Source organism: Dermacentor andersoni, chromosome 1, assembly GCF_023375885.2.
Source record: "Dermacentor andersoni chromosome 1, qqDerAnde1_hic_scaffold, whole genome shotgun sequence".
Lineage (NCBI taxonomy): Eukaryota > Metazoa > Arthropoda > Arachnida > Ixodida > Ixodidae > Dermacentor > Dermacentor andersoni.
In genome coordinates, this window is record NC_092814.1 from 151617443 (window position 1) to 151634248 (window position 16806).

At 41.5% G+C, this 16806-nt stretch overlaps 1 protein-coding gene across 1 annotated transcript in view; it reads left to right on the forward strand.

Annotated features, from left to right (window-relative positions):
- The first annotated feature begins 2613 nt into the window (after positions 1-2613).
- The window catches only part of mRpL39 (mitochondrial ribosomal protein L39), a 33569-nt gene continuing 19376 nt past the window's right edge, over positions 2614-16806 (forward strand). The window contains exons 1-5 of the mRNA XM_050194364.2: positions 2614-2789; positions 3482-3691; positions 6583-6722; positions 6913-7012; positions 15830-15891. Coding sequence (XP_050050321.1) covers positions 2723-2789; positions 3482-3691; positions 6583-6722; positions 6913-7012; positions 15830-15891 — 579 coding nt within the window. The 5' untranslated portion in view covers positions 2614-2722. The remainder of the gene's footprint in view (positions 2790-3481; positions 3692-6582; positions 6723-6912; positions 7013-15829; positions 15892-16806) is intronic.

The window sequence follows — 16806 nt, forward strand, 5'->3', positions numbered from 1 at the left end:
CACATATTGTATTGTCAGGTTTTCTCACAGAAATCAAAATTTATTTTGCAGCGCGGGACAATGGATGAGAATTGTACAAGCTCGGCACTATTCCTTGAGCTGCTTTTGTTCTCTAGCTGTGCCATGTTGCACTCTGTGTAGATGGTGATATTAATTTTTGCACTGCTTCTTACACAAAATATTTCTTTACTACGTAAAAATAATCAGCTTCACATTGTTATTAATAAATTAATAACAATGTGCTTATAAGACAAGAAATTCGCCTTGGTTTGTAGTTTGCTAAGTTATTGAGCATGTTGTACCGGTACCTGTCGCTAATGCACAATGCTATAACGCTGCAACCAAAGCTAGGCTATTCTTCAGAGCAATACCTGAAGTACGCTCTACCTGAAGAATAGCCTAGACTTGATGGTAGCATTAAAGAGCTCGCATGAGTGCGGCTGTCACACCATCCAACCGTACACAGTAATGAATACTGATGCCTCTTCAAGGTATACTCATTCTGCCCTGCACCAATTTGGGAGGCAGACGATCTCGAGCACTGCCTTCTGTGGACGTGCCTCGAGCTGCAAACTGTCCATCAACGTCACTTGCACCGTGTGGGCCTTCATCCCAGCCAGCTCAACTGGACTTGTGGACCACATTTCCACTTTCTTTTTTTTTAACTTTATGCTGTAGGCGGGGCTTGTTTGTAGAAGGCATAATATTTATATTAAAAAAATCTAGGCTATTGTCTACTGTATCTAGCGACAAGCAATGATTAGTCATTGAAATTTTGTATGGGCACTAATTGCATTCCGGCTTTTAGGTTTAGTTGTTGCTTACACTCTAAACAAAGTTTACACCCTTTAGTGTGTACTTGTTGCCAAACAATAATTGTCACTGTCTTGCTTACATTTCTTTTCTTGAAAACTCTGCGCTCGCTACTTTCCTGTCAAGATACTATATCTCACACTGACAATGATGGTCATTTATGGATTTTATTGGCACAATCATGCTGATAATGCACACACCAATTGTGACTTGGAAGTATCAGGCACACAGCATTAAAAGAAGAAAAGGCACTTGAGATGATTATTGTTAGCGGACAAGATCAGCCCCAAAATGTGGAAACGTTTCTTAGAGTCAAGAATAAAGGGGCTGTTTTTTGTTTTTTTTAAGGCTTCACTTTGTATTGAAACTGGAAATTCTGTTTTAAGGTAAGTCCAGTTGATAGCATTCAAATGAAGTTAACTGGTTAAAGTGTATGGTTACATGCAACTCGGTTTCTCTTAACTCTCGGGTCCTAGCTGTTTTTGTCCTTGCAGTTTATTACAGGATACAGGCCCTAGTCGCTGATGTTATACTTCCTTCTACTTTTCTCTCCATAAACCAACCACATATATCGCTCATTTATTGAGTCTGTGTGTTCGAGTTTGGGCACTTGTGCATGATAGTTTGTGGTTCAGATTCATTGTTGCTGTTTTCTATTGGCTTGTGTTTCAGAAAAAAAAAATTTGGAACAAGCTTCTTTATTTTTTTATGACATTGTTCAAACTGGAACATAGATATATAATCTCAGATGCTTGGCATTTTAAGAGAAATAGGGAGAGTAGTGTGATGAGGGCAAAGAGAATTTTGTGTTCCTTTTCCGGAATCGCAGGGTGCATATGCCATCAAGTTATCAGGCTTTGTTATTGCTTGATAATTGGTGATATCCATTTGGTCATGGAAACCACCGATTGTGTATGTACATATTGCGAAATATGAGTGATCATGACTATACACTCTAAGAACAGTTTACACCCTTTGGCTTGCCCCTTCTGCCACACAACGATAATCGTCATCTGCCTTTATGCGTTTCCTTTCTTTAACGCTGCGAGCCCGGAACTTTCCAGCAACGAACGGCACGCGCGTTATCAGAAGGGGCACTCCAAAGGGTGTAAACCATGATGTAAACTGTTCTATGCGCTGATAACGCGCGTGCCGTTCGTTACTGGAAAGTTCCGGGCTCGCAGCGTTAAAGAAAGGAAACGCATCAAGGCAGATGACGATTATCGTTGTGTGGCAGAAGGGGCACGCCAAAGGGTGTAAACTGTTCTTAGAGTGTAGAAAAACATTTGAGGAAATCGCCATAATCAAAACCAGCTCAATACATTTATTCATAATTTTGTACCGTATGCTTTTAGATGCCGTCAAGGTTGGATGTCGTCTGCATTCCAGTTTCTTTGTGCATACCTTATACTGACAACTCTCCTTAGTAACATTACATTTACCAAAATTTTAAGCTTAACCATCGCTAACTTTTAACTGCAATAATGGCTGAACTCTCTCATGAATGCAGTAAACACAGTCTATCCAATGCGATGTGGAACGTAACAAATGCAATGTGCTCTTAACGTCAAAACCGAAACCAAAACAAACACGATCTTTGCGTGGCGTTTGAATGTAACTTTGCTTTTTGCAAGCGCTTCTATGCAAATCATTAACACGATGTCATTATGATTCAACAGTGGTGAAACTAATGCTAAGTGATATTGTGTTGTGATAACGACAGGGCACAGAGACATTCACACATCCACACTCTTTCTTGGCACCTTTGACCATGATATTCTTTGGGCTGCACCTTGTAATGGACATCAACGGTTTGCAGCTCGTTGCTATCGTTGCGCTTTGCGCGTTTCTGCTATGCGTGGGTTCGTATGAGCCCCACCGAGTCGAAACTCTCAGCTAAGTTGTGACAATGTCATTAAATTCAGCAAATCGCGTGATGTTTCTTTTGAGAAGGGCGTGTTCAAGACATAGATCTTGTGAGTAATATGCACTCACATTACTTGTGATCGCGCGTGTTTTGTATTCAGTGATGATGTCTGCACGTGTAGCAGCGATTGCTGTGATGAGATGCTGGGAATGCCCTTGCTGAGGCTCATTTGGTGTATGCAGTTTATTAACACAAAAACAGCAGTTACTCCTCTCATTTTATCTCATATTTCAGCTATGAGCAATTGTAACTTGGTGCATACGATCAGTTTACAATAACGTCACCAACGACAAAGTGAGATTTATCAAACCAGACATTTTGGATCGCGATATTGATGCGCCCCTGATCCACGTACCCAGTCGTCTTCCCATTTTGTCAAACATACCACAAAAACAAGCTTACCAGCCTATGGGAAACACCCTCCCTCAATTATTAATACTTTGATAAAGTTGCACTCCGCCATCCGTCATATAAACCCTGAACAAGGAGCCGTTTTGGCCCTGGTGCATCATATATAATAGCTGTGATCTTTTAGTTGGCGATGTTATTTCCATTATAATTAGCACAACGAACTGGCTGTTCTGTTGAAATGTTTAGAGCTTGTAAAGTCTGTAGTTTTTCCCATAGGTGCTCGTCGAAGTGTTTCTTGTAGCGATACTTAGCGTTATATGGTCCGCAATGAGGCGATCGATCTAATATATTTGGCTCACATTTTCTTGCGCTGTCTCTTGGTTTTTGTAGTCTGTTCCTCTTCGGTGGCCACCAATGAATTGCGTCTCACAAATGAGGCCGTCAGAAAGAAGCGAGATGCCTTGTTCACAGCTGAGAAGGAACGTCAAGCAGCCCTCATCACGCGCGTAGAGAAAATTGAAGTGCGGTACTTGGGTCCAATGGAGGATTGCACCCTTATTATGAACAAAGGAATCTCTACGCCGCACGACTGTGCTAGACGTGAGTAAAGTACTAAAGTTGCGGTGGTTTCAGGAGTGTCGATTGATGGAAGAACTTGTAGTTATTTTCTGATGTGCACTTCGACAGTTGCGTCTATATGAACTGTAGTAGTGCGAAATCTAGCAATGCAATACAAAATATTTTACTTGTTTTAAAATCTTGGTAATTGTTATTGTAATTTCCTCATGATGCAATGTGCTGTGACCTTGTTCATTGGTGATGCCATAGAAACAATTGTAGTAGGAACCATTTTATAAACAGTTCATCCCATTTGACATCATACAAACTGCTCTCGTCTACCAACTGACTTCATTGCAGTTGTTTCCTCAGGCAGTGCATGTATCGTGATGCACAGCTTTCGGTGCCTAATGAGTTGGACCTTAAAGGGACTGACAACTGGCCAGAATGTGTTGCGAGACGTTGATGGAAATGAAATTACCATGATATATAGTGATAGAACCCAGCACGCTGTTCGCGATTTAAGTAGGAATTATAACTTTAAATTGGCCAAGAAAGTCTGAAAAACCAGTAAATGGCAAGGCCTGGCGGTGACATCTTGGTACTTCGGATGTAGTCAATGAAATTACTGTAAGTCGGCTGTTATTAAGTACAACATAACTATTGCTTAAAATTGCAGTTGCTATATTATTAGACACTTGCGCTTTATTCTAAGCTTCAGAAATCAAAAGCGCTTGCATGGCAACAGCAACACGCTGAAATGCGTATCATGTGTAAAAGCGTTGTTTCGTTTTCTACCCGATTGGTTTCATATTGACTGGTTAAATACCAAAGCAGTTGGGCAGGAAACCATCAAAACACGTAGCTATTATCACAGAAATACTATAACATTTCGGAAAACATGAATTGCAGGAACATTGACTTGGTAAACAAAATACTTTCTCACAGTTACGACTGCACTTGTCGTCTGCCTCCCACTAATGCCGGTGTACAACTGCTATCACTCTCACCTATCACTTTTTCCTGCATGCTTCCAGTGAACGACTACATCCTCACTCCAGATCGAAAAATTCTGATAAAGAATGTTCCATGGCGCTTTCCACTTTGCCACTTCATGATTAAACACTCTGACCGTAAGCTTTCTTTCCATTGCATTAAAAAAAATAAAAATAGGTACCATGAAAATTGGTTGTCAGTCCCTTTAACTCAGTGAACGGCATTGACAATCTTCTATGAGACCACCCCCTCCCCCCAACTTTTACTTTTTCTGTCTGAAGTGTGCTGTCACTGAAAGCTGGCCACAAAGATTCGCTTCTTAAAGGGACACTAAAGTGAAAAATTATTTCTTCTTCATGAGTATATTACCGTTCTACAACGCCAAAAACACCACTTACAACGATAAGATGTTTGGTAAGCCAGAAAAAGCGCAAGAACGAAATACAGGTGGCGACGCCTACTTAAGTTCCTGCACCTGGGGGTTGTGATGTCTTTGATTTTGATGGCATCTTCTAGGGCCTACTAATTATATATAGCGGTGCAGATTGACTACATTGTGTTCGAAAGGAACCAAATATTAAACATAACAAGTTTCGGGAACCTTTATTCAGCCAACGTGGCCCAAATGCAAAAACATACTTTGGAATCCCTGACGTAATGCTGACTTACCGGCGCTGGGGTTTCGGCGCAAAATTCAAATACTGATACTTGGACCTTCATTTTCTCTTGTAATAATCAAACTATTTTTTTGAAATGACTGCCTGCAGGGTTCTCAAACGATGCTTCATTAGTCTAAACTGATTTATTGTTGCGCTTTAGTGTCCCTTTAAGTTTGCATGCACTGCTAGATACCTCATAGGGATGATCGATTAATTATTTTATTCAGTTAATGAATAATTGTTCATTCTATCCTTTCATCAATTAATCACTTTAGTTGCAAGGTTTTTCATCGATTAATTGATTATCTGAAATTTTTGCTGGGCACATTTAAAGAGGTTGAAACACAGCTACCTACTTTTATAAGACCCTATGTTAATGTTTGAGAGGTGTAACCAAGTTCAATACACAAGGGTATAAACATTTGATAAAGGATAATCTTTAACTTGGTAAAGACTAAATATAGTTGGCACTATTGACTTTTGAAAAGATAAACAATATATGTTAGAAAGTGGCACATTGTGTAGAATTAACTAAGATACATGGCACTAGTGAATCTATGTACAATACAGTTAAAGAAGAAATAAGAAAAATTACAAAAGTGAAAGGTGAAGTCCAGCTGAAGTATGCAAGGAGTTGCAGCATGCCCAGGGGAAAAGAAAATTACTGGTTTAGGACTTTAAACCACATGCTCTTTTATAAAGAGCGGAGGAATGTCAGTTGACTGGGATGTTTGGGTGAAACTGACACCTTTAGTGAACGGCCACGCAACCAGCATGCGAGAATAGATGCTCGGACGCTATAGAGTTGCTGAAATCAACATGGACTCCATCACTGTGTCAAACCAGCGCACTTGGTGTGCCACATCTTTAGTGGACTGTGAGTGGCATGACTATCAATGACGGGGTTACTATAGTAGCTCTTGAATTGCAAGGGCGTTTAAGGCGTCCCGCTTCGGGCAGCCTGTGTGGTGTGAGAGAAGAGAGGGGAAGCGCTCGGCTCAGCATCACTCGGGACACGGAAAAAACAGTCGACAGCCGCACAATCACTGCTCGTGCGCTGCCATTCCAGTACGATTTCAACATTTTCACGGCACTCCTGTTAAATTCTCAAAAACGATTAATTGGACAGTCGGCTAAATGAAAAGTGGACATCGATGAAGATTAATTGCTTTGCGGGGTACATTTCATCGATTAATCACTCATCGATATTACCAACCCTAGTGCAATTTTGGATTGTGATTGAATGTTAATTATACTTTCATGTTTGGGACATTGCAGACATCCATGAAAGCCTAGTGCAGAGAGGAGCCATAGCAGAGGTTGATGGAGAACCATGGGATATGAGTAGACCACTCGTACAGGATTGCCAGCTCAGGCTAAACTTCTACAAAGACTCTAACCCCTACTTTGCAAACAAGGTACAGCCCTGGCGCACCTTTTCCAGCCTATTTTGCTCGTTTGCAAGTTGTATGTTTTACTTCCTGTCCTCCTGTTACTCACATTGTAACCAACCTTGCTATTTACCTGCTCAGTATGGGCACAATAAAATTGCAGAATGTAGAAAAATGTGATTGTTATATTAATTATTTTTTTTTTGCTCTTTTCCAGGCTTTTTGGCGAACTGGCAGTTTCCTTCTTGGTTACGTAGTAGACCGTGCTTTCAAGGACCAATTTTATGTACAACTGCACAGTTGGCCACAGCCCCAAGGTCAGTATCTAGCCACACGGCTTGGCAATGAAAGAGTAAGGAGGTCCTGTAGCAATGAGGTATCTGTTGCACGTTTTAGAATATGTAGTTGAGAGCAAATTCTCAGTAAACCTGTGAAGTACTTTGGACCTACCCTCATTTTAAAGCACACATTTATTAAGCTTGAAATGATTTTAGCTCCCGTTGTAGGCGACCTTCAAGTGAACGTGAGCCAAAAGCCAGAGCTGTTATCTGGGCACTCAAACGAGAAAATCTGGCCAATTTGGGAGACGAAAACAAGACATCCCAGCAACTAGTCAAAACCACATTACATAAGCTGGTTACTTCCCAAGTTACAAAAAATATTGCTTCCGAGTTCTTCCAAATGTTTGTTCACAATATCAATCAAGCTCTAACTTCTAGTACGCTGAAGTTTTATTTGTCATTTCCAATAGCCACGTTCAAAAGGCAGATTCAGGGCACTATGCACTTGACTGTCATCTTTTGGCACTGAGACAGAGTTATCTGTGCTCTTTTCAATGCCAGCAGTTCGTGAGGCAGGCAGGCTTATTCAGCCAGAAAAGGTGCAAGAAGAAAATACGGGGGGTGGGGGGGAGGAGAGACCAGCTCGCTGTGATGTCATTTATTTTGACAGAGTTTGCTCAGGCTTAGTTAATGGTTTACTTATAAAATTGCACTGCATTGTGTTCTAAAGGAGCCAAAAACTGGACATGGCAAGTTTTGGGAACTTTTACTGAGGCAACGCGGCCCAAATATGAAAAAAATCCTTGAAATCCATGACATCACACTGATGTACCGCCACTGAGTCTAGGTGCAGATCAAAAAATTTGAACTTTCAAGTTCATTTTGTCTTCTAATATTTGATTTATTACTGAAAAATTAACGAAAATAAGAGTTTCCAATGAATAATTTATGAGTCTAAACTGATTTAATGTTTCTTTTTAGCGACCCTTTAAGCTGTCATAAAGTTTTTTTAAGTGAGGTATTTGGTATGCTGTTATTTGTCTTTGACCTTGTCCTTGGTGTTATAGCATGCCTTAAATGTGTAGCCTATTTTGATGTATTAGTTGTTAGAACTTTAAGGGAGATGCAGGTCAAAAAGTCACACTTTTATTTTAAAAAATCCGTTTTTAGATTTTGATCATAAGATTATGCTTTGACCTTCTATTTTGACGTGTAAAAAAATCAAGCTTTTTCTCCTGCTGGAAAACTTACAAATTCCAATTGAGGCATGGTAGCCATAGGGGCCTTTTTGTTTTTCATTCATGCCCTACAGATAGGGCTTACAGCCACAATTTTTGCCCACGTGGTGAGCTTTCCGGATGTAACAACAAGTGAGCACTAGCGCTGGGTGAGTTGGCGCCAGTTCATTCTCCACTTTTCACCAGCGCTCAGGCGAAGGCTGTGCTTTTTACCTATGGGAGACTGACAAGCGAAAAGCTGTTGTTTTGCTGTATTCAAGGCAAAACCCAAAAGGTGACTGAGCCTTTCAACAACAAAATTTGATTGCTGTACCCAAAAGCAAAATTTGCTTTCCGCAGTGATATGGGTATGGCCACTTCTATAGCCATACTGCAGTTCAACAAAGACTTTAAGCAGATTCTCCAGTAGTTGGCGATTCATCCAACTCGGGAGTTGATCGCTCTGAGCAACCAGAGAGACCAGAGAAAAATCAAAAGGATCTCTGGATCACAGGAAGCTGAAGCTAAATCTCGTCATGGCAGTGTCACAAAGAAAGCCCGGCTGGGGGAAGGAGCTCACAGATGTTCTGAGGGTACCTCCTACACAACATTAGAATGTTAAGCTTTACACTTATTCTGGAAATACTGGCCTGCATTCTGGCCAAATTTCATGCAAATTGATTATCTGCGATAGTAACTATATGTCTAGAAACATTTATCTTCATTTCTCTCTCTATTTTTTCAGTCTTACACTGTTTTTACTATTTGTGCACCAAAACTCTTGTATTTGTGTTTAGTGTGACTCAATCTCTGCCATATTTTGCATGCACATGCAATTTTGGTCATGTTTATTTAAGGAAACTAATCATCAGTGTTCTTGATAACTACAGTCGAAATAAATTTTTTATAATACTAAAACTAAAATAATTTTGAGCTCATTTGTAATTATTTGTCTACAAGGAAATATATAGCCTACCTTATAACACTCTCGTAGGCCTTGTTTGAAGCCCAAACCTTGCTGAAGAGACCCTACTTATCCACTTCCAGGAAGCACAGAAAAGTAACCAGATAACATATTGTGAAAGTGAAATTATATTAAGAAATAGGAAAAAAATTCTACATTGTGTATAAATTCCACCCAATCGGCTTTATTATTAAGGATTATGAATCTCTGAGGTGCACTTCCCCTTAAAGGGGCCCAAACCACCCCTCGGGCTTTGTGAAATGACATTCTGTGGATAGCACACACTGCTGTATCTCAGCCAAATTTTGCACTCGTGCGCGGCGCACGTGGCTCACAAGCGGAGTGCAAAGTCACCTTTTTCTGAAACACTCTTTTTACAAGCGAGACATTCTTCTTGCCCTTTCGAGGCTGCTGGCGGCTGCTCCTTGACGTCGGCGGGCAGATTCCCATAAAGCACTGCTATTGGCCAATAGCTGACATCAATCCAAGTAGGGTGTTTGGATCTGTGCGCTTATTTCTGCTGTTACTGTGTGTATTTATTGACACAGTTTACTAAACAGGCTGAAGTAAATGAAAATTTGCATTTTGAATTTCGACAAGAATTATATACTTTCGTAAGAAGCTGACTATCGTCTGATCACCCTCGGTTGTAGTCGCCCGCATAAGAATGAAACTTTGTCCACACTGCTTGCTTGTGTCGTAGCTGTTGAGTCTGGCTAATTTTGATTAGTTTTGAACACTCAACTAGCCTTGAATCACGTAAAACTTAAGGTCAGACCTCAAGTACACTTGCCAGTGCGCGCTGACTCCTGGCAGCTCCTGGCTTGGCAGACGCCGCTTCATATTGAGCTATTGACAGTGGTTCTAAATGTGCAATCAATTTGGATGTAGCTACTATCCGTCAGCCAAGCTGGTGCAGGACAAAGTCGGACAGCACCATGTAGTGCAGCCAGACTGAGCACATGAGCACTTGCTTTGACATAGTTACTAGCGCGGACAAGACTAATGGAAAAAAGGGGGTACAGGACAGAGCACTGCTCTGGTTAAATCTTGTGTGCACCATGCTTTCTGCAACGTTCAGCAACAAGTGAGCCGTTTATGTAGGGCAGGGTATCCCAATGACACTTTGGTGTCTGTCATAGAGAGCCTCATTAAAGAGGTAAAAGTTGACCCGGAAGCCGCTCAATGCAATTACGCACATCCCTGTGGGCGCCCTGTAGACGTGCGATACGTACATGGGGTGTCCCGCCGCCTAAAAAAGTTGGCGAACAAGTGTGGTGTGGGTGTTGTTTTTTTTACCGTCACTCAAGCTCGCAAGAATGTGCAGGCTGGTAAACAACGCCGGGAGTCAAGGTACATGCACTAAGGAGCATGTCACGCGGTTTGTTAACTGCAGTGTGGGGGTGATATACAAGATTCCACTTCCCTGTGGAAAGTGCTATATTGGACAAACAGACAGGTGCCTGGATGACCGGCTTAGGGAGCACCGGAATGCTGTAAACACTGGCAGGCGCTGGTCACTTGGCTGACCACTGCCATAGATGTACACGTAAATACTCCCCGTGTTTTCATACACGCAAGTGCTCAGATGGTTCGCAAGGCAGTTAAGTAGGGAAATATTTAAGGCGTATTGCATTTCAAAAGCTGCTGATGAATGTGTAAGCGCTCCACCACTGGCAGTCACTGATAAAGAAGTCTTTCAACTTGAGAAGAACCTGGTGAATGCTTTCTAACTAGCGCTCTGTCCTGTCCCACCTTTTTTCCGTTAGTCCTGTTTCCGCTAGTAACTATGTCACAGCAACTGCATCAATACCGACTAGCCCAACTTTCTGCATTAATCACATGAGCACAAGTGTGCACTCCAGCCCTGTCGTGCACATAATAAACGTTGCACAGAGTTGTGCAAAAGTTACGCAGCCGTCTTACTGAGCTCACTGTGGCTCGCCGAGGAGCACCATATTCTCCGAGTGGTCTCTGTGGGCAACATGGTTCAGGCGCGTGGCAAGCCTGCCCAAGCACCAACATCCAACTGGAACAGGTTGTGGGATTCCCGAGTTGCACACTTTCGTGGTGTATTGCTGTCATGGTTGAAGCTTGTTACAAGCAAACATAAAGTCAACGTTTCATTCAACTCTTGGAAATTGTGCGATTGCCATAGAGATAAGTGCGAAAGCAAATGTGCTACTTGCCACTCAGTGCGGTGAAACACACCCATGCATAGCTATCTCAAGGTGTACACGGGCCCTTGAAACCTTTGAAAACACTTGAAATTGAAAAGTATGTTTTCAAGGCACTTGAAAGTCCTGGAGTTCATTTTTTTTTCTCTTGAAAACCCTTGAATTCCTTCACCCCGCACTGCGCGACTTTGTCGCAGTCATACTCTCTTGCGCTTTCTCCCGTCTTCCTTCCACCCCTTCTGCGTTGGCGCTGTCGGACTCGTGTTTCAGAAGAGTGGAAAGGAGATGGGAGAAAGGTGCACAAGGCGGCGAAATCCTGCCGCATCCAGTGCATGGTACAAAAGCGGGTGCAGCAGCTTGCTTTTTATTGTGATAGCAATTATGTGGACACTCTAAGCACGTTTTTGCTGTCTCCGTGATGTTCTGTATAAAGTCCAAGGACAATAACACCATCGCCGTGCCTCATATGCTGTATGTGTGAGTGAAAGCATGTGCGGGAAGCCTGCGATTGCGGCTCAGTCTGGCGTGCGTAAAGAAGGAAAGCGGAGAGCAAATGCGCCGTCTTCCGTTGCGCGAAAGGTCATGGAGGGATGGGAGGGAGGGGTAACGGCGTTGTGCTTTGACAGAAACTGTGTATTTCGTGGCCGTGCGCAAAGGAACTTGACGATCGCAGCTCAATCTCGCGCGCGATAGGAGGAAAGTGGGGAGGCAGCTTCAACTCCGCCAACAAGTGCATACTTTGCACGGTCACACGCGACGTATCTTGAAAGGGATCCACAGACGGCCATACCTTTGTGCGCGCTGTGTTCTCGCCACTCTTGCGTTGAAGCGATAGACAGTACAAAGGTCACTTCGCTCGCTGCTACTGCCGCACTTGCTCACAGCAGCATTTTAACAGTGAGTGTCTGTGCACTTCGAGTGTGCTGTATTCATGTTTGCTTGTGCGTGCTGACACCAAGCTCGTTAATTCATCATCATCATCATCAAAAGCCTGGTTACGCCCACTGCAGGGCAAAGGCCTCTCCCATACTTCTCCAACTACCCCGCTCATGTGCTAATTGTGGCCATGTTGTCCCTGCAAACTTCTTAATCTCATCCGCCCACCTTACTTTCTGCCGCCCCCTGCTACGCTTCCCTTCCCTTGTATAGCGTAGAGGCAGAGCATCCGCCTCGTATGCAAGAGGATCGGGGTTCGAATCTCGGTGCCGCGCAATTTTCCACCGGATAAAAAGAACAAAAAATCCGCGTGTTGATAAAAATTGCATAAATAGGCCTGGAGTGCGGCCTGATCCCGGTGACCAGAACCGGTAATGCACTCATGCACTCCCTCACCAGAGCAGGATTGGCCACCCTGGTGCAGCACTTGGCCACAACCTCCTATATGAATACAACAATCGTTAATTCAGTTGGTAAGCAAATATTTCCAAGTTTATAGAGCCAGTAAAACTACTATCCTTACTTTGTATAGCTGTCTACTAGTTTGCGATTGCAATCGATGCTTTGCTTTTTGAGCGAAGCTGCAACTTTTTATTTTTTCACACGGCCCTTGCACTTTATCTTTGACATTAATCTATAGCAGATGCACTGCGAGCAACACTATCAGCCACGGCGGCTGAGTGGACGTGAAAGCTTTGCAGGTTTCGTTTTGTACTATCGATGTAAAGACATCATCGACATGGTATGAAAGCGTACCTTTGGTCACGGGCTTGCTGATAAAAAAGATATTTTAACCATGAAATTCGTTTCTTTTTTCGGTTGTGCAATAATGCAAGAAATTTTACGGCCCTTTTTGTGTAAGAAAAATTAGCATAAGAGGTCCAGTTTCAATATGATAAAGTGCTGATTTTACCACCTTCGTTACCTCCAAGTTTAGCTATACTGTTTTGAAAACCTTGTTATAGTAAATTTTTACATGGGGCGCTGCTCTGCACCCTTTAAAAACTTTGACAGTGCCTTGGAAGTCCATGAATGTTCTTGAATTTCTGTATCTGAGACCTGTACGAACCCTGTATCTACTACACTATAGCACAGCAAAGTGATGTGACACCATGAACTCAACTGTAAGTTGAGGGATAGCCTCCGAGTATGGCGCATCTTATCTGCCGCAGTTATTAGTAGTGGTATCTATGGGAACATCCAAAATATAATTTGAACTGCGTGCCATGGTGACGTTCAGTAGGCGGAACGTTGTGGACACTGACCCGCTCCACCATGACCTTCACAGTGCAAGGCGTTGAGGAAGTGGGAGCACCACGAAGGGGATCAAAGGCTATCTTTCATTGCCAATAACTACGCTTCTGCAGATTGAATTGAAGTACTTTTTGCATCAAAGTGTTTTTGAAATAGTCTATTTTAGCTTCAAACGCATTTCTCGACTTCAATAGAAAGGGTTTCAGGGGCCCTTTAAATGTAAGAACTGGTCTGCTTTTAAAATTTCATGTTGGCAAAATAGTGGAGCTGTTTTCAAATATTGCACTTTACCATAAAAACTGTCAAAGAAGTGCAAGATTTTCATTTTTAAAACAAAATGTTTATTACAATTTGTTCATGGGGTGCTTTCCTAAATAAGCCAATGCTAATTTTGAATAAAGTAGAAAATTGTCCATTGCTTTTTTTAGTCGTAATGGTATAACATGATAAATTTTGTTGGGGCCTCCAACTGTGTATGCTAACTCCAAAATCAAGTTTTTTTATTCGCACAGCCGTTGCAGACATGTAGCAACCAGTCGGTAGCTGGCTGTTATTTCTTTATGATAGGATGTACATGGTGCACCCATATGAAAGTGAACACCCGATTTCCATTTAAAGTTGGCAATTTTTCTTGTTCCTTCTCTTAAAAAGATGTTCCACGAGGAGAATCGTTCAACATAAGAACTATATACAGCAAACAGCAACGAGTGGGGTTATAAATTGCACATTTGCAGAAATTGCTGTTTCGGTACAGGTGATGTGTACTCTTTCATATTGGTGCATTGTGTACAGACAAGTTTGGCTACTCTTGAAACTGTACCCCAAGGTTCTGTCTACCTCTTCCCTTTTACCCTTGTGTTAAGTAGAAGCCTAGTTATTCCAGTGCACCTCTCCGGCTTTCTTCTCGTTAAACTTTTTTGCTTTCTCTCACTCCAAAAAATATTTCTTTACACAAACTTGTGTGATAATTATCATTAAAATTCTCCAATAATTGCCGTGTGTAGAGGCTTGTTAACATGCTGCAAGGACTTGTATGTATCTTTTGAAGCATTTATTTGCAGCTAATTCTTCCTCAGCCAACTTGAAAGCTGCACTTAGTAGGCATTGGTTTCAGGAGTTATTAAGTGGATAGAAAAAAACATCAGTGTTTTCAGCATTAATGGTGAGTTTGGGAGAACCGAGTATTTCAGTGATCATTTATGTAAACAGAAAACAGTAGCATGCCAAATATGGATGCTTGTTTTCTTTATTTGCTTGGGTTTCCACGCGGCATAACTTTAGGATGGAGTTAAATGTAATCAAGAAGGTCAGTTTCATGCAGATACAACAAAAGAACATGTTGGTATGGCATTCTTTGTCACAGGTTCACTTCTTTTGATTCTGCATAATTTTATTTAACCAGCTGGTACCAATCATCTAGGTAACTGCAGAGAATTTCAAGCATGGCACTACAGATTTTATATCCTGATAATTTGCTTAGTAATAAAATTAATTTTATGAAAAGTATTGTAGAGAATTTTAAGAGGAAGCAGTTGCACTTTACCACCTGTTTCTCAACTACAAAGACAAATACCTGAAAAGCAGTACTGCTTATGGCACTGCAAGAGCAAATGCTCTTGAATTACAGTAAGTTGTAGATCGCCTCATGCAATAATTAAAAACATAGTTTTTCATGTGTAATTTTCTGTACGCTAACAGTGTACATGTCACTGTGATGTAAGCGGCTGACATGAGGGAAACATTGCTTGGTGATTGCTGCTGAGACCTGTTTCACTTGTGTTGCAATTCTTACAATACCTTGCAATAAGTATTGTTAAAGTCTGCTTAATTTATGCTTCTAGACATGTGAAGTTGGAATTCTGTGAGAAATGGCTGTTAAAAACATAGGTTCAGTACATGCCTGGAGAGCTAATTATTGTGTGGTATTTCAGAAACAGTGTACTTCCTCCTTACCTAGCATTGCACTGCTGAGCTCCCTGCACTTGCTAGCATTAGGGGAGAGATTCCTCTCGTTGAATCTTGCATTGTCTGTAAGAGTGGAACTGACAATATGCTTACACTATTGAATATCACACACCTGCTGCTATGCACCTTAATTGAGAAGTTTGGCCTTGTTGTGTGGCGGCTGCATGTGACTGCCCAGTAGAACTTTCTGTCCAGCATAATCTACACAAATGCAGTGAGTGGTACATATAATTAAGGCAGCAGATTACCATAGCACCTGCAGGTCATAAACACTGTAATGGGGATTTGCCGTACTTGCTGCATTCATTGAAGTGTTTCTTGAATTTATTTTCATGTGCAGTGCGATCTGGCAGCTTTGTGTACAATGTGGACCTTGGCATAGAAAACTGGGAACCTCGCCGAGTGAGTTATTTTAGTATCTTATTCTTCCAAATAAAACTTTTTTTTAAAAACTTTTGGACAGTGTTTCTTGTCTTATATACTAGAGCTGTTGGTCTTACCAAAACATCAAATGTAATCAGCACACACAAGAAAGATAGATGGGGTTCATCTGCACAAAATTTGAGACATGCTTTGTCATTAGTGAGAGCTAAGCATCATACCCTGCCTTGTGCATGTGGTAATCAAATAATTTTGCATGTTATATTAGTGATGTGTCAAATCTGCTATACTTCAAGAAGTTATTGTTCCCTTTGACTTGATTATCCACAGGAATGACAAATAATTATTTGTAGAATACAAAATTAATGCATCACCTTTTGTTACTTTAGAGTATGCAGCATTGTTCAACAGTGCAAATAAGACAAGTGAAATGTCATGTGACATTCGGAATTTCAATATGAAGAGGGCAAAAGAATGCCTGAATAAAGCTGAATTTAGGCTGCTTGGTGGAGGCGTGACAAGAACATGTCGATGTGCGTAAATGCGGAAAATGAAGACTCATTGGAGTCTCAAAAGGTTTCATTTATTTCGCCTACAATGCGAAGCAGTGACAGCAATAACTTGCAAATTATTAAGTGCTGCAAGGCTTGCACTGTTTCAAGCTATATCAGTTGCAGAAAATGCCTGAACAATCCGCTTTGAAGAGCTGCGGCTCTTGCTTCTACCTGTCCCTCTCCCGTCTTTAACCTTTTGCAGCTGCCGTTACTTTAAAGGAGTATTGACATAAAAATATTGTGTTGCTTTTATTGTTTTCATTACATAATTGTCACCTACATAATTAAGGTATGAAGCCTCATTATCTCGAGTACATAATTAATCATTATATTTTAATGTGACCAGATTCAAGTTCACCCCATGTGGAGCACGGCTTTGAGA